Genomic DNA, 24724 nt, shown 5'->3' with positions numbered 1-24724 from the left:
AAGATCAGCTTTAATCTGTGGTTATCTGATAGTATGCATTGGATTATTTCAATATTTTTGTATCTGCTGAGGCTTGTTTGGTAACCGATTATATGGTCAGTTTTGGAGAAGGAACCATGAGGTGCTAAGAAGATATATCCTTTTGTTTTATGATGAAATGTTCTATAGATATCTGTTAAATCCATTTGTTTAATAACTTCTGTTAGTTTCAGTGTTTCTCTGTTTAGTTTCTGTTTCCAGGATTTTTCCATTGATGAGAGTGGGTTGTTGAATTCTCCCACTATTATTGTGTTAGGTGTGATGTGTGCTTTGAGTTTTAGCAAAGTTTCTTCAATGAATGTGGATGCCCTTGCATTTGGCATAGATGTGTTCAGAATCAAGAGTTCATCTTCATTAATTTTTCCTTTGATGAGTAAGAAGTGTCCCTCCTTACTTTTTTCTATTTTTGAGAACTTAGGTTGAAAGTGGATTTTGTTTGATATTAGAATGTCTAGTCCAGATTGTTTCTTGGAACCATTTGCTCGGAAAATTGTTTTCCAGTCTCTTACCCTAAGGTAGTGTATGTCTTTATCCCTGAGGTGGGATTCCTGTATGCAGCAATAAGTTGGGTACCGTTTAAGTAACTAGTCTGTTAGTCTATGTCTTTTTATAGAGGAATTGAGTCCATTGATATTAAGAGATATGGAGAAAAAGTCTTTGTTTCTTCCTGTCATTTTTATTGTTAGAATTGGAATTCAGATCATGTGCCTATCTGCTTTAGATTTGTTGATAGATTACTTTCTTGCTTTTTCACAAGCTTAGTTTCCCTCATTGTGTTGAAGTTTCCCCTTTCTTTTCCTTTGAAGGGCTGGATTTGTGGAAAGATATTGTATAAATTCGGTTTTGTCATGGAATACTTTGGTTTCTCCATCTATACAAATTGAGAGTTTTGCTGGGTATGCCTGGGCTGGCATTTGTGTTCTCTTAAGTTCCTCTGCCCAGGATCTTCTGACTTTCATAGTCTCTGGGGAGAAGTCAGGTGTAATTCTGATAGGTCTGGCTTTATATGTTACTTGACATTTTTCCTTACTGCTCTTATATTATTTCTTTGTTTTGTGTATGTGGTGTTTTGATTATTATGTGACAGGAGGATTTTTTTTTCTGATCCAAACTATTTGGAGTTCTATAGGCTTCTTGTTTGTTCATGGGCATCTCTTTCCTTAGGCTGGGGGAAGAAACCAGAGCCACTGGTCAGGCAGGTGCCTTTGCTCCTGCTGTCACAGGCTCTCATGATTGTTTTGGAACAGAGGTTGTGTTCCCCTCATCCATGATCCTAAGATCCTGGGCATGCTAGGGTGCCTGCTGCATGGAGAATCCTCTGTGTACCATGGGGCTGTCCACTGAGTTCCTGCCCAAGGTGGCAAGGAACTGGTGCTGGCTGAAAGGCCATTTAATATTTTCTAATAACACTTTCCTATGGGCATCTGGGATGGGTGGGGGTAGAGAAGTTACTATACACCTAAACTGAAAGAAATGGCTGATATTCCATTAAAACACAAGAACGGAGGGTAAATATATATTGAACTTTTCAGAAATGAAAAGGGGTGAGGTCAATCTGAGGTTTGGATGGATGAAATTCATAACCATCCTGAGAAGGAGGGAAGGTTTCAGAACTTGTACTATCCAGAAGAAGAGTGTCAACTAGGATCTGTTAGAAAACCTTACTGAGTGAACCTTCAAAAAGTAGAGACTACATGGAGTCTAAAAGTCAGTTATTAAGCATTGTAATGTACTACCAACAAGCCCATTGCCCACAGGGATAAGCACTTAGAGACTGTAGACTCTGTAGAATCTACCATGATGGGTTGTCTCCTTGTGGGATATGATATCATCACTAGTTTCCCTGCCCTCTTCTTATTGCATTCAGTGCCCTATCAGTCTATTCTCCATAGCATAATCAAAGCAAATTGTGACATGATTCACAAATGCAAAATATCAGACTGAATCAGAACCCTCAAGGGTGGACTCCAAATGATCTGTTCACAAATTGACTAATGATTCCCATGCCTGATGAATTTGTGTGTGTGTGTGTGTGTGTGTGTGTGTGTGTGTGTGTGTGTGTAGGAGGGTATATATGTGTATGCAAATGGATATGATGGGCAGATGTTGATAATAGGTGTCCTTATCAATTGATTTCTGCCTTAAATTTTAAGTTTTAGATTCCATTTACTTATTAATTTCTATTTGTGTGTCTACATGTACACACACACACACACACACACACACACACACACACACACACACACCCCACAATGAACTCCTGGAAGTCAAAAGCAGCTTGTGAGAGTCATTTTTGGTCATCAGGTACAGTGGCAAGTATTTTTACCCATTAAGCCATTTTCCCTGACTCTTTGATTTAATTTTGACACAGGGTTTCTCACTGAATCTAAAACTTGCCTATTGAACAGTTTAAAATTGGGCTAGCTCCAAGGAGTCTTCTGTCTCCGTCTCCCCAGAGGTATTATAGACATATATTTATGGTTTTGGCTTTTTACATGTGTCGGGGTCCCAAATGTAGAATTTTATGCAAGCCCATTACCAACTGATCCACCTCGCCAGTCCCCATCTGATGAAATGGAGAACTATTATAAAGCCTAAAGACTTCTCCTTGACTCAAAACCTTGCAGTGGCAGTCTAAAGTCACCATAATGGGTAAAAGGGCATGTATGTATATATCTTCTGGCCTGTGGATGATCTGTTGACTATTCACCACTCTCTTTTCTTGTCTCAATAATGGTCTTGGATCTCACTGTTCCCTCTGATTACTCTGTTCCTGAGATACCAGAACCCCACTGTTCCCTCCCCTATCATCTGTGATGCAATTTCTTGTCACGCTCAGCCATGTTGAAGTATCGCCGTCTTGCTAAATTACAGCCCAGACAGACTTGATTATTGTTTGTCTCTTCTAAGGGCCTAGCACCATGCTTGCAGACAGTACCCAGGCAGCATTTGGTAGAGGAATGACTACAAAAGCATCTTGGCTTGGTAGTCTACCAGATACCAGCTTATTTGTTCAGGGTATCCCCCCTATTACCTCAGTAATGTCAGCAAGCAAACACGGTTCTTATTCCTAGCTGTACTTTACAGAAGAAAAGGTGAATTAGCTAAGTGAAAAAACGTAAAAGGTCCTAAAAACATTAGAGGCTAAAGCATATTGTTATCAGAATAGCACTTTTTCAGGATCCCCAAATTCAGGTCATTGTTTGGTCGACAACGGAATCATACACATTCTTAAACAGTCTTTACTTTTCTTAGAACTTGGTTGCAGAGGAAATTCAAGGATAGTCTGGTATTTACCTAAGCAGAATGTAATTAAGGAAGCTGAGCCCTTGTTTTCAAGGACCTCAGGTCAATGCTATATAAGAGGAAGAACCAGGTATCTTTGCTTTCGGAATAGTTCACATTTTATACACAGATAATAGCTATGTCTCCTGGTTGTATAAACAGTTCCTATTGCTTTGCCAAGTTATTTTCTTTAAGAACAGTTCATATTTTGTCACTGATGACCAAACAGAAAGAGTTACTCAAACTTACTTATTCATTAGTTCATCTCTCCACACACTGTGTGCTTTACCTAGCAGCTGCCCAAATGACCAAACAGTACATTAGAGTAAATCTGGTAATGCCTCACCTAAAATGATAGACTGATTCCAGACAGGACAAAGCCTATCCTGTTCTGTCATTTACCTCTCCAAGTTATCTCATGTATCCCATAGCTTTTAATACCATCTGGAGGTCTTTCAGTCCTGTGGGATCAATGGGAGTCTGGGAAGGAAAACAGCCCGTGCTGGGAAATGCAGGGAGGATTTAGTCACTTGCAAACATGTGAGCAGAGCTATAAGAGCCAATCAGGGAAAGTGATTACCTAGACAGTAAGTCTGAAAGTTGCTACCTTCTCTGGAGCTAGAGAGAAGGTGGGGAGTAGTTTCTGACAGTTAAAGAATCATACTAGCTGGGCCCATGTAAGAGAACTTGCCTAGTCAGAACTCAAAATCACAGGGAAGCTGTCTTGGTGCTGGAGATTCCTCAACAGAGGGGGAAGTAAGGCTCTCTAGCTTTATCCTTTCTAAAATTATTTTTAGATATTGATTTTTATTTCCGGTCTCTCTTTTTCATTTCAAAACCATTTCTTTGATTTACTCACTGCCTATTCATGAATGTCTAATAATGCTCTCTAATTTAATTTGACCTAAAAGAATTCACACCAGCAGTAGGTACACCCCTTCTTCACCAGTGGCTCAATTTTCTCTTATTTACTTAGCTTTCCTCATTTCCTGTTCTTCCAAACTTTTAGCAACATCTTGTGATTTTTGACTCTCCAAACAATAAAATACCTCTCCATTTAGACTGCTCCTTTTCTAAAGTCACTAAGTTTCTCCTGAGAAGATAATAATGTCCTCCTAACTACAACCATGGTATCCACTTCTATGCAGGGAGAAGTTCTGTTAGGTCTTGAAGTCAAGGTAATCAGCAGGGGCTTTATTCTAAGCCTGCAGAGGCCATTGGAATTTAATGAGGCCAGTCTATCTTCCCTGAGGAGAGTAATATCTAAGAGAGCAGACACTGGAAGGAGAGACCAGCTAGGAAGCAATTCTACTTCTCAGCCTTCTTCTCTTACCTTCCTCACTGATTTCTCCCTCTCAGAAACTTGTTTGTAATTCCTGGTCCTCTAACAGGCCAAGACCATACCCTTTCTATGGCTTTCCTATAACCTGCTCATTCTGGTTTGAGCAAACCTGAATCTGTATCCCCAAGGCCGTGCACTCTGGGTCTTTTCTGATCATAATGTTCATGACAGCTGTACATATCTTTCTCCTTTTGGCCACAAAGTAGGAGTGATGTCTCTGCTCCTTAAGTGCAGTATATGACTTGATTTTGTCAATAAAATTGTGGTGCTTCGGCCCTTTTCCTTCTACTCCATAATTGTCCATGTTCAGATAATGGCTACTCCAAAAGGCCATCATCCAGAGCCCTGGAGTGTGGACAGCAATTGTCTAAAGCACAATTTACCAGTTTATTTTGAGCTAGCCATCTGTTGGGGGCATATCCCCACAACCTCAGCACTTGAGAGCTGAAGGTAGGAAGACTGGAAGGTGAAAGGATAATTTAATCCTCACTGCACAGGGAGTTTGAGACCAGCTTTGGCTGCATATGATTCTACAAACAAACAAACAACAATAAAACAAACAAACAAAAAGCAAACAAATTGTTTGGTCTTTGTAGTAACTGAGACTTTGAGATCCTTACCACAGCATACCGAGTACCTACCTATTCTTAGTCCTTCAGACTGCATTATGTCTGTGGGAGACATTAACACCAAGTGAACTTCTCTACTTGTTCACTTCATATACATTTACTGACTTAATCTGTCTACATCAGTCATCACTGTGTCCCTAACTTCCTGAAGTGTCCTATGCACTCAGTAAGCAAATTTTTGTTGACTGAACTTCCAATTGCTTGCAAAAATAATTTTTACTTCAACTATTTCACCAATAAAACTGGATCCAATAAGTCCTGAGCTCAGTATTGCTCAAAGTACCAAAGCCTAAATCTTCATTTTGCTAATACAGAGTTGGACTGGCAGGTTGAGTTACAAACTTCCAGCCAGCTAGAAGGAAACCAAATTGTTTCCAAAGCCACCGGGATTCTTTGGTTAGAAAAGGGCCTAAAGAGCATAAGGAACATGAAATGACACCTCAAAATCCTCAGTCAGAAGAGGGTGGGACAAACTTCATTTGAATGTCATTTTTACTATTAATTATACTTGTTTTAAAGTTTTCTGTATAGACTAATCTAATTTCTCAGAAATGACCAAATCTCAAATTTCACAATTAGTATAAGATTGTAAAACTGAACAGGACTTTAATCTCTTTAATATAGAACAACCACTTTTCATTTGTTTGGACTGAAGTTTATTAGAAACTGTTAAGGATCTCACAGTTGCTTTCTAGAGACTTAGAACAGAGAATCTTACACTGGACATTGTCCTTGTTTGCTTCTTGGCTTTCACTTTGGTAGATGGTAAGGATATAACCCAAAACTTTTGCATGCATACACGACAATAAAGGCAAAAGACCTATTAAAATCTGTCAGAACTATACCCTTAGACCCAACCCCAGCTCTTTAACCCTGCTCTAGACTTTATTCTGAGGAATGTGTTGTTGCTGCATTGCCCAATCTGGTCCCAAGTTCCTGGACTGATATTCCCCTGACTTAGTCTCCAATATAGCTGATCTTGCAGATACATGTCATCTAAATATTCTTAAAAATACACTGCTTCTATTCTCTTATTTAACTGTCATAAGGTTAAAAATATCCCACCTACCAAATTAGTTTGCTTTGTGTTACTGTGATAAAGCATTGACCAAAGCCAACCCAGAGAGGAAAGGGCTTATTTGGCTTATATTTCCCTGACATAGTTCATTATTTAGGGAAATTAAGGCAGGGACTCAAGCAGGAAACGGGAAGCAGGAGCTGGAGCAGAGTCCATGGAGGAGTGGTCTTTACTGTTTGCTCTTTACTGTTTGCTCATTTCCATTCAATGGTGGTCCCATCCACAGTGGGCTAGGTCCTTCTACATATTATTAATCAAAAAAATACCTGCTTGGAATTACCTATAAGCTGACCATATGAAAGTATTTTCTCAGTGAAGGTGCCCTCTTCCCAAATGATCCTAATTTGGATCAAGTTGGCCAAAAATTAACCAGCACCCCAAACTGACCTAGTGATATTTTTAGGTTTTGGTTCCTCATTTAAATTTTTTTCTTGCAATGTCCAAGATTCTGAACAAATAAGCACCTAAGAACTATGAAGTTATTCTTAGGGCATTTTAGTTTCTTTAGACTATCTGTGTAAGACACCTATGCACTGCTTAATTACAATTCTATCTACACCCTGTATCAACTGTACTGACTACAGTATATTCTCAACAAGGGCATTGAATCAAAGTGGTAAATAGTGTTCCTAGATATAAGTTCACTGGGCATGTGACTGGAAGTTATCAACTATTAACATTGAGGGCAGTTTCTGTATTGTTCCAATTTCAGGTACTTTTTAACATGTAATGAAAATTTTTATTCTTTAGTGTGTTTTTCCCATTTGTCCACCATGAGCTAAAAACAGGACAGTTTGAATGCTGCAGTCTCTCAAACAAAAAGCAATACTCACACAGGGAGTTTGTTCACATGTGCTTTAAAAAGCAGGAAATACCACACTGGCTTTAATATTTATATTTTACCAAAATTTTTCTGAACTCAGTAATGACTAATAACAGTTTTTATGATATTATTTGTCATATCTTTAAAGTTTAAAAAAAAACCACACTAAGCAAAGAGCATACAGAAACGTGGATGTGAGTCTATACAATAAGTTACTTTCGGCATGACAGATTTTATTTTGGCACTTTTAACAAATGTGCTTTACAGCAGTGACAAAATATTTGCCAGGAATTTTTTTCCCCTGGCATAGATATTCCAAGCAAGTTATTCTACAAATTAAATTCCACTGTTTCGCACAGTTAGAGGTATACCCACTACATTCTCAGCCTCTGTAATTGAGGGGCATTGTGCAGCTTTGGAAGGGCCCATCATTTCCTTTTAACATGGTGAATTACAACTGTAATTGGACAGAAATGTATGAATTAAGTAAGGCCATTAAAGATTCAGACACAGCACTGTTTCAAGTGTTACTTTAGTTTTGCTTGAATGTGTTCTGTGACGAACTCAGGGAAGGTGCTCACACGAAGTAGCCAAACTTTATCAAAAGTTAATTTTATGCTGGAAAAGTTGTGGTTCTTGCTGTCTTTTTTCTACTTCCATGGCTCACAGTTTAAAACTAAAAACTAATGATAAAATAGAAAACAGAACAGAAAAAGGAAATGCTCTGTTCAGTGAGTCCCCAACCGGGGCACCCCCATGCTGCCATCTCCTCCTCTGGCATTACTTTCTCTAGAAAGACCCATTCTAAGCAACCAGACTGTCATTGAACAGGCAGAGCCCCTACCTTACCTCCTGCCCCAGGGAGGAGCTGTGGTTGTCGCTTACAGGGTTCTTCTGTAGGGGAGTTTTGACAGGTAAGCAATTCTATAGGTCTGTTCCCCAGACACCTACTTCTAGAAAGGTTGCTTATCTTCTTTGGAATTTATACTTTTAAGAGTAAATTGCAAAAGAAGGCATCTCCCTCTACATTGTCAGTAGCTACACTACAAAGGTTGCAAACCCTGAAATCCCCTGGCAGTCATCCTATTCCTGCACCCAAATATATTCAGAATAATACATACATTTCCTCTGAACAATTCAGAGGTAAATCTGGTAATTAACAGCCTCACTGAGGGGTTCTTTGGTCTTGATTTACAGACACCACGAGATACTCACAAATCAAACCCATATAGTCACTGAGAGCAGATGGTCAGTCACAGCAAGGGGAGATGTACATTTGGTAAGAAATGTACAAAATTTGTAACAGTGACATTTTCAATATTAGGCCATGTGATTTATTTAGCAGGTTTTTTGTTGTTTCCAAATTACAATTTATGTCTATTCATAAGACTACAAAAGTTACCATTAGAATTGTCTGTGCTTATAAAATACCAACTTTTTAAAAACTGTTATATATACTCATTAACACCAGTCTGCAACAAGTTACATAGAATCATAGGCACTTCAAAGGCTTAAAAAGATGTTTGCAATTTAAATGCATTTTAAGAACAAAAACTGATCTTTTTTTTTTCTTTAAACTCTTTCTCGTACCTTCAAATTACAAGAAATTAACAAGTACAGTGGCCAAAGGAATCTGCAGCAACTTCTCAAAATACTGTTAGGATCTTTGGGTTTGCTGAGGCTTGTCAGTTACGTCAAATCCTCCCAAAAGAAGATCTGCTTAGATAGCTAGGACTAAACAGTTTCGTAGTAATAATCCAATTTTACACATTAATTTGCCTTTGCAAATCTGCCTGAAGCTACATGTAATGAAAATTAAAGCAAGCGTAAAATGGATAGTCTGATATTTAAAAACATTACATAAAGTGGAGGTTAAGGTTAACATATTTGAAAAAAATCACATATACACTAAATTACCATTATTGTATCATTCAGAGACAAATTGCACCATGACAGCTACAAAAGGCATAAGGTTTTGTTTTTAAGAAAGGTGACAAGAAGGGAGGGTAGAGAAGAGGGACAAGAGATAAATAAATGAAGACCAACTCAGTAAGGTTAACTGGAGACTTGCGGACAAGGGGGAGTAGCAGGCATCTTTGAACCAGAGGACAACACAATCATTTTGTATTTGCACATAGATGTTCAAATCAATTCCATGAATGTCAGGGTTTTTATAACATAATATTTTGCCACTGCTATTCACAGAACACTGCAGATGTTAGATTTTTACTTTTATGTCATTCTAAAGAAATACATGAAAAATTTAAATACAATGGAATTCTCATCATTAAAGGGCCAGTATGGCTCTGTAATGAACAAAACAGATAACAAAGATCTTCATTATTCTATGCCAAAGCTTTATTTTGAAAAGTTCAGTGATCTCTTAAATAGAGACACTAAATGGGAGCTTTATGCATAAAACTCCTTAGTGGGTGCCTTCTGGTAAGCTGCGCTGGATGGTTTTCGTTCTCCAAGGTCATAGCTTCCTTCATCTTTCTTCCGCATGCGGTACACCAACAGCAGGATGAGGAAAATGGCAAAGAGGAAGCCGATCACACCACCAGCAATGACAGCTGAGACAAGAGAAGAAAAAGAGAAGGTCAAGGATTTCAAGAATTTGTCCAGTTCCAACCTATTGATATTTTTATAAATGATTTGAGAACTCGAGGTTTTTTTTAATTATATATTTTCTTTACTTACATTTCAAATTTTATCCCCTCTCCTCATTTCCCCTTCGACCACACCCATCCATCACCCCTCCTCCCTACTCACTAACCCATGCACTCCCACTTCCCTGTCCTGGCATTCCCCTATACTGGGGCATCCAGCCTTCACAAAACCAAGGGTTTATCCTCTCATTGATGTCCCACATGGCCATCCTCTGCTACATATGCGGCTGGAGCCTTGAGTCCCTCCATGTGTACTCTTTGGTTGGTGTTTTAGTCTCTTCGGAGCTCTGGGACTACTGGTTGGTTCATATTGTTGTTCCTCCTATAGTGCTGTAAACCCCTTCAGCTCTTTGAGTTCTTTCTCTAGCTCCTCCATTGGGGACCCTGTGCTCAGTCCAATGGATGGCTGTGAACATCCACTTCTGCATTTGTCAGGCACTGGCAGAACCTCTCATGAGATAGCTGTATCAGGCTCTCATCAGCAATTGACTGTTGGCATCCACAATAGTGTCTATGTTTGGTAACTGTGTATGGGATGGATCCCCAGGTAGGAGAGTCACTGGATAGCATTCCCTTCAGTTTCTGCTCCAAACCTGGTCTCTGTATCTCCTCTCAGGGGTGTTTTGATCCCCCTTCTTTTTTTTTTAATTTTTTATTAGATATTTTCTTCATTTACATTTCAAATGCTATCCCAAGAGTTCCCTATACCCTCCCCCCGCTCTGCTCCCCTACCCACTCACTCCTACTTCTTGGCCCTGCTGTTCCCCTGTACTGGGGCATATAAAGCTTTTAAGACCTAGGGGCCTCTCCTCCCAATGATGGCCGACCAGGCCATCTTCTGCTACATATGCACCTAGAGACACGAGCTCAGGGGGTACTGATTAGTTCATATTGTTGTTCCACCTATAGGGTTGCAGATCCCTTCAGCTCCTTGGGTACTTTCTCTAGCTCCTCCATTAGGAGCCCTGTGTTCCATCCAATAGATGACTGTGAGCATCCACTTCTGTATTTGCCAGGCATAGACATAGCCTCACAAGAGACAGCTATATCAGGGTCCTTTCAGCAAAAATCTTGCTGGCATATACAATAGTATCTGCATTTGGTGGCTGATTATGGGATGGACAACCAGGTGGGGCAGTCTCTGGATGGTCCATCCTTTGGTCTTAGCTCCAAACTTTGTCTCTGTAACTTTTTCCATGGGTATTTTGTTTCCTATTCTAGGGAGGAATGAAGTATCCTCACATTGGTCTTCCTTCTTCTTGATTTTCTTGTGCTTTGCAAATTGTTTGAGCCCCGTTCTAAGAAGGACCGAAGTAACTACACTTTGATCTTCCTTCTTGAGCTTTATGTGGTCTGTGAATTGTATCTTTGGTATTTCAAACTTCTGGGCTAATATATACTTATTAGTGAGTGCATACCATATATGTTCTTTTGTGATTGGGAAGAACTCAAATTTTAAAAAGAATAATCAGGAGTCATTCTTCAGAAAGGTACATTGATTGTATCAACACAAAGCCTCCATAAGAAAAATCCAGCTGTAGTTTCACCTAACTCTACACTTTCAGATACTTGTGTTTGGTGCTTGTATTTTATAGTGTAATCTTCTAATAAAAGCACAAAATATGATGTAATAGACTTTTTAAAAAACAAAGAGTAAATATAAAAAGCATGCAGTTGCCTACTTATTCTTAAGTTTGAGGAGACCATTGTATAAATTAAATGTTGTTAAATCTTGCACATCTTCCTCTTTAAAACAAATATCAGTACAGGCTTCAGTGGCTATTTCTTTTCAGAAATATCTGGAATCAGGAGCGCTTCCATGTATGGATTTTTTTTAAAAAAATATTTACATACATGGAGTGAGTTATCATGGATCAGATATAAGTGTAAACATGAAATATATTTATATTTCCATATATATTTTATATACATAGTTCAAAGGAAAACTTACAGAAGTTAAGAAATAATTCTATTCATGGGACAAAGTTTCTGTAGTGTGCTCCTGTTTTGGGTGTACATCCTGAGGGCAAGAAATGGAACATTCCATTTGTGGCATCATGTCAGGGCTGAAAAAGTTTTGGAGGTTTAGAATATTGCAGATGCTCAGGTCAGTGAGGCTCAACCTGTACTTTCATCAGGTGAATTTCAATTAGGTAAAATTCTTATCATGTCAGCAGCAGCAGCAGCAGCATTTGAACCTTTTCCTTCACTGAAGTTGGTTTTGAACTTGGAAGATCACCTGAATTATGACTGTCTGACCGGCATCTCCCACCCTGACTCCATACTCAACAGTTCTTGGCCTTGTCAATTTACTACTTCAAGCTCCTGCCATTTTGAGGTCCTTGCCATGATGGACTGTAACCTGGTATTGTCTCCCAAGGTAGCCTCTTATCAATGGCTGGCTGAGGAATAGACTGGAGGAATTAACAGAAAATAGACAAAGTAGTCCTAACTTCTCACCTGTCATTCTGAAATAAAAAGCCTGGAGATTGCTTCCAGAAGACCAGTAATGTGCAGCAAGCTTTCTGAATGTCACCTATCCCAGGAAGGCCTCTTTAAGTTCCTCCCCACTTGACACTGCTAGCAACTCACCTGCTAGAACTTCTGTCCGTTTAAACAGATTGTCTGAATGTTTCTCGGTGTACACATCTGTGCTTTTTATAGCAGGGCCCAGCTTCTCTTCTGCCTCAGAGATGTCAACTTCCTCCTTGTCAGTTTCTTCAGGTGACTGGTATGGGGAAGAAAGAAAACACAAATATCCTTCTTTTGATACATGCTGGGAAGAAGAAATGATACTAAGTATATTCCTAATTTTCTTTCCATAAAAGTAAGTTTAGTAAATATCATTAATACTAATGTGTATGATGTTTATATGCCAGTTGGTGAAGCCCAGTTTGGACCCATGTAGCTTGTGGTTCTAGTATCATGGAAGCAAAGATGATAAGAATGATATGAATAGTTGTTTTAGGTGACAATTCTAAGAATCGTTACTTTCTGGGCTGGAAAGATAGCCCTGGCAATAAAGTACTTGCTTGTTTGCAAGCAAAAGAACCTGAGTTTTTCCCCTTGAAGTGACATGAAAGCACTGTTTTGGGGGCATGGTAGAATCTTAAGTCTCTGGCCAGCTTGCTAAGTGACTTCTCAGCCAATGAGGCAGCCAGTCTCCACCGATCCACATACACACCCTTTGAGTATTCTGTTCACTTGGTCTGCTGATTTTTATTGTCATTTCAAGTCCTTCAGATGATGGTATTGTTTAAGAAGCCCTGATTTAGAAAATTTAAGATTCTAATGAGCTGCTGTTTTCTAACAGGTGAGTTTCTTTCTCATTGACTAACACTACTAATGGGAAAACATTGTCAACTCTTTTAAGCTGTGTTTTTGTTAGGGTTTCTATTGCTGTGGCCAAACACCCTGAACAGAAAGCAAGTTGGGGAGAAAGGGATTTTTTTTTGTTGTTGTTGTTTTGTTTTGTTTTTTTGTTTTTTTGTTTTTGTTTTTGGCTCACACTTTCATATTGCTATTCATTATTGAAGGAAGTCAGGACAGAAACTCAAACTTGGCATGATCCTAGCAGGGTCCTAGCAGCAGGAGCTGATGGAGAAGTCACAGAGTGGTGCTGCTTACTGACTTGCTTCCCCTGGCTTGCTCAGCTTGCTTTTTTATAGAACCCAGGACCACCAGCCCAGGGACAGGAACACCCTCCCTCACTGATCACTAATTGAGAAAATGCCTTATAGCTGGATCTCATGGAGGCAATTCCTTAACTGAGGCTCCTTCCTCTCTGATACCTCTATTGTCAGGTTTACGCAAAACTAGCTACAAAATCAGTAGACATTGAGTCTCCTCCCTAGCCAAACCCATTCCAGTTTTTCCTACAAATTCCCAGCCATCTTAAGCAGAGTAATGTGAATCATTCAGTTGTTTTGTGAAGGCTGGAATATATCCTATTAAAGAAGGCAAAAGATCATTTTCTTGGACTGATTCAAAGTCATCCTTATGTCTAGAAAAGACCACAGTCTAGACCAGGTGGATTCACTTGAACTCTAGTGATCAATGTGAATCAATCGGTACTACTTTTAGTGATCAGAATACACAAGGCTTCCACCAAACACAGTAATAAGATGTGATAGTGTCATTTTTTTCCCAAGCTACAAGAAACCCTATACTTCATAAATCTTAAGCTGCCATATTTTCTATAAATTATAATTTTTATCACTGTATAAATAGAAAGTAAAGTTTCACTGATTTCTGTCTGAGTATAGAAAATGTGGTTGGTCCTTTAAGTCTTGCTGTGTCCAAGTAAAGCAGATGAGAGAGGCCTGTTGGCAGTATTTTGTAGGTTCTCTTCATTTTCTTCTTACAGGATTCCCATCAGTAACTGGCTGTCTGGCGGGGAGGGCGGCAGATCAGAGAATGGCTTATTGAGTCCTCATCAAGGAAGCACATGCTTTCTTGCTCATTAGCATTGCTTTGGTTGCTATGATTTTAGAAGGTAGCAAAGGGAAGAGAAAAAAAATCAAGAAATGGAATGATACCCATTTGCATCCAAGGAAAGATGTGAGTGAAAACTAGCAAATGAGAAAGATGCTGAAGCTCTGACCCCAAGTTTATGTAATGCTTATTATCTTTATTATTAAGATAAGCTACAAGGCTTTACTTGTTGATATTTTAAGTCCCTAAAGTCATTTAAGAGTTGACTTGCTCAGTTCCCTTTGACTCAACTTCTGAATAAGAAGGACACAAAAGAATTAATTCATGTGATGATCTAGAAGGCTCTCCATAGAAATGCCACTTAGAAGAGTGTTCAGTCAGCACATAAGCCTCAAGGTGCTCTGTGTAATTATGAAAAGGGAGCACACATAATTGAATGAATCCAACTGAAAGTTTGTTGAATCCATGTCTGGATTCTACAGGCTGTGAAAAAAAACTAGGCTTCACAAAGTGAAGAAAGGTCTCTTTCTATTCTTCAGTCACATAGCTGTACAACACAGTGGATAGAATATCTATACCCATGACAGTAATGCCACTGTGAGACCTATTAAAACACAAAATTTTCTTTAATGGCAAGGTTTAACCTAGCAGTACCATGTAATTATAAAACAGAAAATTACATTGCTGCTAGTGTTATTCATTATCAATATCTTCATCATGGACACCTAGAACAATGTTTGATGTACACTGAATAGAACTCCCATGAATGGATGAATTCTTGTCATCTCATTAAATAGAACTAAAAATAAAATATTTGCATTAAAATGTTCAGAGATCTTAAATTTCTTAACTCATCCATGAAATGTCTGTTAGTAAAGGCCAATTCATTATGTTTTAGGGCCAATTTTTATGAACTTAAATCTATTTTCAATCCATACTTGTCATTAGTCCAGAAATCTATATCAAACAGCAGTTTGTTTAGGATAAAACTATTGAAGATTGGAAGCCAAACTTAACCAAAAGAGTTTCTGACTAAGAGATATTGAGTCTTAATGGTCACTGAGTTGAAAACATTGTTATAAAAGATCACATAAAACTGTGGGAGAGACCAAGGTCATCTTTCCACAGGCACACAAGCTTCATTTAATTCTAGCATACCTGCCTGCTCTGACATAGTCAGTGATTCTATCACAAAAGCACCTGCTGCTTTTTGTTTCTCCTTTCCTCATCTCTTTTATTAATTCAACTTAGAAACCAATGGAATAGCTCCCGGAAAATGCTAGGTATGTCTGCCCCAGTTCTCTCAGAGTATCTCCTTGCCTTTCTGGTTCCTGGCTGTGGAATGGCACTGCTGGCAATAGTGCCAATGCTTTGTAAGCCTAGAGAGAGTGTTAATCCACACAGAGCTGAGCTCTTGGCTACTGCATGTCTGCAGGGAGCTTTGTCAACAGGGAGCTATGTACTATGACTTGATGGTCTCGTGAGTCAGGAAGATCAAGAAAGCGGAGGAACAGGTTCTCTATGAAGAAAAGCCTGCCTGTGTTCCTGCTAGCACAGGGGTGCTTTTTTATCCCACAAAGCCTGCCACAAAACCTGCATGCTGCAAGAGCTTGGCAGCATCTTATTTGTAAATCAACAGATGGGTGAACTGAAAAAACAGGCGCTTGTGTTGTTAAGTTTTCATAAGCAGCATGCCATCCCTAAAGTGTGTAAAAGTCTACCACTAAATGATTACACATGCTCACTTGGTGAACTGGCTTGATCTCATCTGCTCCACCAAATTCAACTAATGCTTACACAGTGAAACAAGGAACAAGAGCTCAGGTGCCTGCTAGGTAATATTCACATCCAATCTTTCTAATGATCTAAGAAATTTGACTAGATCCAGGATTCAATGCTTAGGCCTTCACTGGACTCTAATATCCAATTTCCATATTAAATAGCTTGTCTATCAGTGGAAGGCTAGTTAATTGTAATATAATGCTAACAAAATCAAAGCATAAACTCAATCTTTTCATTACTTAGGTGTTTTCCCTGTTCTAAGTCCAATGGTCTCATTTATATTAAGCTCTCACAACAAATAAATGCAGCTACACCAAGTACACATGTATCTGAGAGTAGAACAAGTGTATGCAACACTGACGGTGGGTGTAGACACTCATTGAGACCTTAAGACAAGACCCATATCATCCCTCCTTATCATGGTCCAATGGATGTAAAGTTTACAATGTTTTTTTTTAACATGAGGAAAAGAAAATCTGACTCTCAGCTAAGTATCTTACTTGTTTGTCTTGTAACTGGGCTACAGAAGTTCTGCAAGGAAAAGTGCCATGTTAAAAACAGTATATCCCTAAAGAAGATAGTCCTAGCTGATAAGAACACTAAGCAGGTCTACCATAAAATGTTGGGAGAAAGAGTAAAGAGCCATTTACAGCAATACAGTGGAAGGGTTATTAGCCTTCATATAAGTTTATGTGGGGCCTCTCTCACTGAAAACACTTCTGTGCAGTCAAAAGTCATCAGTATTGACAATGACAGACAATGCACCTCGGTCTGAGCAGGTGTAATGCTTTGTGTCTTCAACGTCATGGTTTCTACTTGGGGGGAAGCAGCACTAGTGAGTGGGATTCTTGGAATCAGTTGGGATGTTGTCTGAACTGGACTCTCTATGTCTTCATCAGCTCCTAGGAAAAAAGTGAAGATAAGTTTATCATGTGACTCATGACACAGATCTGTACATTATCAGGCATTATCTGAATGTTGATTCAGAATCATGCTCTCAAGTTACCAGGCTTAAGTTTCTACCACAAATAGACCTATGGACTTCAGTAAGTTTGCAAGGCCCTGGGGTACATGGCAATTTTTTTTTTCAGTGAGAAAGAGTGTTAATCTCCACACAGTGCTGAGTTCTTGGCTACTTCATGTCTGCAGGGAGACACCCTTAACCCTTCCCAATACCCCTGCTTCTCTTGCATGTTCAATCTCTTCTGCTAGATGATATTTTTGCCATCTCAAAACCCAGAACTAATCAAAACATGAAAAGTGTAAACTCTCTTCTACCTGACTGCTTCTCTCATGGAAACCTCTGTCTTCTCTAACATTTTATCGTCAACCTTCCCAAAGATGCTGTGCTGTGGTCCTTCATCGGCTCCTGTCCTCCACGTGCCCCCTGACAGCCTTCCCCTGCCATCCACTACTGATACTTTTTGTTAAGATAATCAATATCTTCCATGTTGTCATATCCAATGGCTTTATATTAAAATACACTTAAAGAGCTCGTCTTGTATTGGCTGGATAAATGTCACCCAAAGTCCATGTGCTAGACTGGGGATCAACTCACAATGCTATTGGAAGATAGTGAAACGTTTAAAACAATGATTCTCAACCTTCCTAATGCTGTAACTTTTTTTTTTTTTTTTTTTTTTTTTTGTTTTTTTGAGACAGGATTTCTCTATATAGCCCTGGCTGTCCTGGAACTCACTTTGTAGATCAGGCTGGCCTCGAACTCAGAAATCCGCCTGCCTCTGCCTCCCGAGTGCTGGGATTAAAGGCGTGCACCACCACTCCCGGCTTATGTTGTAACTTCTAAATACAGTTCCTCATGTTGTGGTGACCTCCAACGATGAAATTATTTTGTTGTTTCTTTATAGCTGTAATTTTGCTATTGTTATGAATTGTAATGTAAATATCTGATATGCAGAATATATGATACTTAACCCCCAAATGGTTTGCAACCCACAGGTGGAGAACTGCCGCTTTCAAAGGTGAGGTTTCAAGAAAGATCAGTCACTGGGACCAGTCTCTTCAACAGTATACTGTGACCATGACCTCTTCCTGTGTCCCTTTTCTGAACTGACCCCCATGAGGCACTCTAAGCATGATGCTTTGCCAAAGCAACAAGCTGTTGTACCATGGGGGAAAGCCTTCAAACCTGGGAGCCAAATAACATTTCCTCTTCATTAAGTTGCTAATTTTAGATATTTTGAGATGGTAATGGAAATCTAACACATTCCTTTCACCATTGTACACTGTGAACTACCACCTCCATGATACACTCTATTTCTTTGATAGTTTACAACTTCCCTATTTTCTTCTACTTTTGTGCTATTGTAAACAGATATATTTATCATCCTCCACTAAAATGGCAGATAACAAGTACTTTATGGCTAAGCTTTAGTCCTCTCTTTTAAGATTTTTAGTGTGCATTGGTGTGCACACGTGCTTGATTGCCCACTAGGGCCTATGTGTTTAATAACAATGATTTCTCCTTATGTTATGCTCCATCCCAAGTTCATATGTAGAAATGTTGTCTTCACTATAATATTTAAAAGGGACATTAAGGAGGTGATTAGGGGCTGGACAGTGGTGGCACATGCCTTTAATCCCCGCACTTGGGAGGCAGAGGCAGGCAGATTTCTGAGTTGGAGGCCAGCCTGGTTTACAGAGTGAGTTCCAGGACAGCCAGGGCTATCAGAGAAACCCTGTCTTGAAAAACAACAACAATAACAACAAAAAAAGAGGTGATTAGGTAATGAGCGTTCTATCTGCCTTGTGAATGAATTAGCACCTTATAAAAGAGGCCGGTGGGAACTTGTTTGCCTATTCTATTAAATAAAAATGCAGCAAGAAGATATCACCTCGGAAGCAGAAAGAAAATACTCACATATACCACATCCACTGATGTAATCTTTGACTTCCCAGCCTGCACAACTGTGACCAATATATTTATGCTGTTTTCTGTTTTTATAAGTTACCCACTCTAAAGTATTTGTTATAGTATCCTAAATGAATCAAGATGATTTAGAACATGATTTACAAATAAAATATTTGTAAATATTTCCAACATGGAAGACATTGATGATCTTAAAAAGTATCAGTAGTGGATGGCAGGGGAAGGCAGTCAGGGGCACGTGGAGGACAGGAGCGGATGAAGGACCACAGCACAGCATCTTTGGGAAGGTTGACGATAAAATGTTAGAGAAGACAGAGGTTTCCATGAGAGAAGCAGTCAGGTAGAAGAGAGTTTACACTTTTCATGCTTTGATTAGTTCTGGGTTTCGAGATGGCAAAAGTATCATCTAGCAGAAGAGATTGAAAATGCAAGAGAAGAAGTACTATTGGGAATGGTCAAGGGTGACTCCCTGCAGACATGCAGTAGCCAAGAACTCAGAACTAGATGGATTAACAATCTTTCTCACTGGAAAAGAAATGAATGTACTAAATGAATGAAATTTGGAAAAACAGATAAAAGGATAAAGGGAAGAGATTCCCTATCATAGAAAGCATTGTTATTTATTTATTTGTTTGTTTGTTCATTTGCTTGTTTACTGTAGTGTTCCTAGAATGAACGAAGTCTGTTCCTACATTAAAGAAGTTGCTTAATAAATATGTGCTCAACAAATAGCTATCTTTTGTATGTCTTCATTTTCCAGTAAGTTTCTTATTTCTAACACTGGAGTTTCACTCTCATGAATATTCTGGTTTTGTTGTGTCTGCTTCTTGTTTTACTATTAAAACATCTTGCCTTTTGGAATCAGTTTTTCTGTACATTTTCTTCTTTTTCTGAGTTTCTGTTCCCTCTTCCTTTTGAGGCTTTCAGGTCTCATCCTGCTCAAATCCTTTGAGTTTCGTGTCTGTAATGCATGGTGGTTTCAACAATAGGGACTTGAACTTCTGTGGGGCAACCTACATTGTTTTAGGAATCTTTTGGACTCCCTTGATCAATTGCATACTTTATTTTCAATAATCAGTCTGTGGAGGGCTAACTTATGATGGAGGGAAGGCTCTATTTGTTTCTTAAAGAGATTTTCAATTATATACCCTGAGGCTATTCACTTTCACTCCCCATTTATGTCATCATCTTTGGACCCCTGTGGCCTTCTGTAGCACTGTCCTGGTGTTTCCCAGATCTGAACTGCCAGTTCACTCTTTTCATGGCTGCCAAGACTGATGCTGTACAACCATTGCTTCTTTGGCTTTTGTTGGAGGTACTGCATCACCATTCTGATGAGTTCATGCTCTACTCTTTTAATATCACTTTATCTTGAATATGGCAGGTTTTCTGCTCAATTTGTCATCTTTAACCAGAAGTCTATTTTTATTTCTGTTGGTCAATACCTTCTGTTGTCACCAATCACATAGCATTATAATGATTTTTTTTTTTTAAATCTCTAGAGTTTTGTGAATGAATTCTTGCTCTCTTGGGCTTGAAAAACATCTTTTTCTGTGTATGTTTCAAAAGTTTAGCCCTTGTTGTGAAAGGCTTCACAAATGCTTGTGAAGACTCTCAGTTTGTTGGTTCCCATTCTGAATCTACATTTATGCAATGTAGATCCCTTCTGCTTGCTGGAATGTACTCTCTGGGCCTTTAAACATCCTCTTCTGGGGCATTTGCTTTCCTAATTGGATAGCATGAGAGGAAGAAGGCCAGGTGGTACATTGAGCAAAACACTGATTTCAGTGGGCATATGTGAGACAAAATCTCTTAATGGTAAAATGGGGATTTCCAACATAAGAGGTAAAGTAGCAAGGACTGAAAGGCAAGGCCTTCTCTAAAGCCACACTTCTTGCTTCCTGGTCCCTTACTTTCTGACAGCCTTACATGGATCAATGAGAGCAAGCTCCTTCATCTCTCTGCACTGTGGATTGTATCAATTGAAAGTAGAAATGATCATTAGAATCAGGGATATCTTTATAACAGAGTTGTTATATGGATAAGGCACTTCCCAGCACAACATGCTTCACGAATTTTACTTACACAGACTAGTAAGTGGAAAAAATATCCATAGCAAAGCTCAAGATAGTTTCTAAAGTCAAGAACAATTCTTTTTCCGTTTTTGTTTTTTTTTTTTTCCCCCAGCAAATACTTGCCTACAGTTAGATCTGTGGCTAGAGAAGTTTGCCCACATTTAAGTCTTATCTCCATCTAGTCCATATGATGAGTATGTTCAGGGCTTCAAATGTGACACTCCAATAACTGATTGAGTCAGGGAGGCATATACCCATTTCCCTAATACTAAATGTAAACAAAATTTTGGGAGAAGTCAGCAAAATGAGTTGAGCAACCCCTAAGATCCCCCTCAACCCTTGAATACAAAGATCTATAAAGAAATGGGGACCACAAAGATGCATATTTATTATTCCCTCAGGCATTTTGAAATGCTAAACAAAAGAAGTATCATGAGTGTAAGATATTAATAGTGTTGTGGGTTTCAGAGAGCAACTCTTTCACACTTGTTCTGCATATGTGAATGCATCACACTCCCTTGAATAACTACAACTATTTTTACAGCAGGATGTTACTAGGTCAGCTACTGCCTCTCATATTTTCAGATTGGTCATTTTCAGACTGAAACACCCTTGTAAGTCTAGATCTTCACCAGAAACAATTGACCTTTATTTGTTCGAGGACATTCTGAAACCTAGGTCAACTGCATTGGCACATATTTATATTCAGGATAATAACTGTTACTATAGTTAAATCTTATCTGCAATAAACACTCTAAGAAAGAAAGGTCTTGCTAAGACTTTTCCTATATGCTGCACACCAAATATTTCTGGTTTGTCCACTGACTACATATTCAGCTCTTCCCTTTTCTCAGTTTCTTGGGAGCCATTCCTTGCACAGGTGAAACATTTCCAGGTAAGATATATTGGGGAAAAGTGTCCAGGCACATTTATTCCTCCTTGTACCTATATCCTCTGTAGTATGTTGATAGCTGACACAATTAAGAGGTGCAACTTGGGGCTGGAAACATTTTTCAGTTGTATGCATGTATGGGGCTCTAGGTGTTATGATTTGAATATGAAATGTGCCCCCATAGACTCATGTATTATACCCTTGGTTCATACGTAGTGGTGCTATTTTGCAAGGTATTATAAACTTTAGATGGCAGTAGATGTCGACAGCAGGGCATGCATTGGGAAGTTATACCTAATTACTACTGCCTTCTGTATTATCTGGTTCCTGTCAATTATGAGGTGAATTATATATTCTAATCATTATGTTCCACATAAGCACACAGGTCCAAACAAATCATCTAAAACTAAGAGCCTTCTTCTCTTGTGACACTTCTTTCAGCTTCTTGGTCACAGGAATAAAGCAAACATACTGTCTTTGACTACTGTACCATTAACACACACACATGAACTCATTAATATGTACATAAGTATACACATTCATACACATGCACATACATATATAAATGACATTGTACCAAACTGTAAGTTTAAGATTAGATTTTTGTTTCACTCTGTGAAAATGTGGCTGGTCACCTGGAGATTGAAGGACCAATGTGAACTAAAGCTAAGTCTGCTCACGACAGAGCTAAGCCAAAATCAGCCAAGCTTCAGCTACAAGCACATATAGAGCCAGCCCCTAAATGGAAAACATGCAGAATAATGAAATAACCAAATGCCCACTGCTTCAAAGTACTTAGTGTTGGCATGGTTTGTTAAGTAACATTACAGAGACAATAGATAACTAATACACTGAAGAAATCAAAGACATAAATCTATCTTTATATTACATAGTTGCAGTTCTGTTCCTCCTACTTATGAGCAATATACTTTAAAAGCCTATACGTTTTTATTTTTGTGTATAATCTTAACATAGAGCAGGCATTTTATGAAATGGATATTTAAAGGATTTCTTGAACGGGTTTCTATGACCAGATTCTAAAATTTTTAACAAAACTAAAAGCTATCTCCTCAACTCCATTTATCCATGAAAAACTTTATATGATTGTGGTAGTTTGAATAGGTATAGATAGCCTTGATAGACTTGTGTGTTTGAATGCTTGGCCATCGGGAGTGACACTATTAGGAGGCGTGGCCTTGGTGAAGTCGGTGTGGAAGAAGTATGTCACTGTGAGGGTAGGCTTTGAGGTCTCCTATGCTCAAGCTATACCTAGTGTGGCACACAGTCTCCTGCTGCCTGCGGATCAATATGTTGAACTCTGGTTCCTCCAGCACCATGTCTGTGTGCACACAGCCATGCATGTTGCCATGATGATAATTACTAAACCTCTGAAACTGTAGGTCATCCTCAATTAAATGTTCTCCTTTATGAGTTGCTGGAAGGTGTCTCTTCACAGAGATGAATACCTAACTCTGTGGTAAATATAGTTATTTATTTCCACTTTATAAATAATGAAACTGAGACTCAGCAAAGTTAGGTTCCAAAGTTCTCATAGCTTAAATTACAAAGAACTGGAATTTGTACCCCCAAACCATGCTCATGACTATGGCACATGCTGTGCTTGTAATGGAAGAAAGCATAGCGAAATGTGTGCATGTCGAGGTATAGAGAATGGCATCCAGTAGGCAGCCTTACCTGAGCCTGAGGCAGAAGAATAGTCATCATCATCAATAGGATATACTCCTGAAGCTTCCTCAATGGAGCTGTTGTCAAGGTACATGTCTTTATCAGATGTCAGCTCTGTTCTCTGAGAAAGGAAAGATAAGCAATTCAGGATGGTCAGATTAAGAAAGGCTCTGCTTTGTCTACTGTTCAAATTTTGCATATGCTGTATTGAAGACCTGTCACTTTACAGCTATGATCTGCATTCTCCTATCTAGTCACCCTTTACACACACACACACACATACACTCACACATAACCCCCAAGGAAGCTCACGAGGCCTAATCTTATATAATGATGTAATGATCACCACACAGACATCCAAGTCTGGCACAGGCTTAGCTCATTCCACTCCACTTCATTTACTCAACTATCTCAGGCATTCCTTCTATCACAATTGAGATTCCTTAGTGATTAATGCTAAGCTACAGAATGACTAAATCATTTAAGACTTTCTTGGGACAAATGTCTTCCAGTCTTCACCAGCACCAGGTCACCTAGGGCATGGAGTGGGCAGACACCCCCACAGTCCCTAGAGGACTGCCCACGAGACTTTAGGATCACTGGTGAGTGGAACACAACAGCTGCTCCAATCCAATAGTGCTGGGNCTGTGACAGCAGGAACAAGGACACCAGAGCCTTTCCTGACCAGAGGCTCAGGTTCCTTTTAATCAGTTCAGGTTTTACCTTGGTTTCGAACAGACCGGACAACTCCATGGTCCTCAAAGGAGACACCACTTCCACGCACTGTAACACACCCACAATCTTAGGACAACAGGACCCCAGGATAAAAAGGAGCTGGGTCAAACTAGTATTTGACTGTCTCAGAGGAGCTTGACTGCCAAGAACTCAGACACACCTAGAATCTCAGGNTCACAGTAGCCCACAATCAAAGAATCACAGAGAAATCTGGACTTTGAGAAGTCCTGAATCAACTGGGATTATACGAAGGACAGGCTTCAATCAGACATATTGAGGGCAGCAAGCACTAGAGGTAATCAGATGGCAGGAGACAAGCATAAGAACAGAAGCAACAGAAACCAAGGTTACTTGGCATCATCAGA

The 24724-nt window shown here is 39.2% G+C and overlaps 1 protein-coding gene across 1 annotated transcript in view; it reads right to left on the bottom strand.

Annotated features, from left to right (window-relative positions):
- Positions 1-8767: 8767 nt before the first annotated feature.
- Positions 8768-24724, bottom strand: part of Sdc2 (syndecan 2) — a 107457-nt gene continuing 91500 nt past the window's right edge. The window contains exons 2-5 of the mRNA XM_021216586.1: positions 23634-23745; positions 16847-16983; positions 12458-12593; positions 8768-9769 (exon numbers count right to left, since the gene is read on the bottom strand). Coding sequence (XP_021072245.1) covers positions 9606-9769; positions 12458-12593; positions 16847-16983; positions 23634-23745 — 549 coding nt within the window. The 3' untranslated portion in view covers positions 8768-9605. The remainder of the gene's footprint in view (positions 9770-12457; positions 12594-16846; positions 16984-23633; positions 23746-24724) is intronic.

The sequence above is a fragment of the Mus pahari genome, chromosome 17, assembly GCF_900095145.1.
Source record: "Mus pahari chromosome 17, PAHARI_EIJ_v1.1, whole genome shotgun sequence".
Classification (NCBI taxonomy): Eukaryota; Metazoa; Chordata; class Mammalia; order Rodentia; family Muridae; genus Mus; species Mus pahari.
Note: the sequence above shows the minus strand (reverse complement) of the source record. Positions and strands in the feature narration are given on the sequence as shown.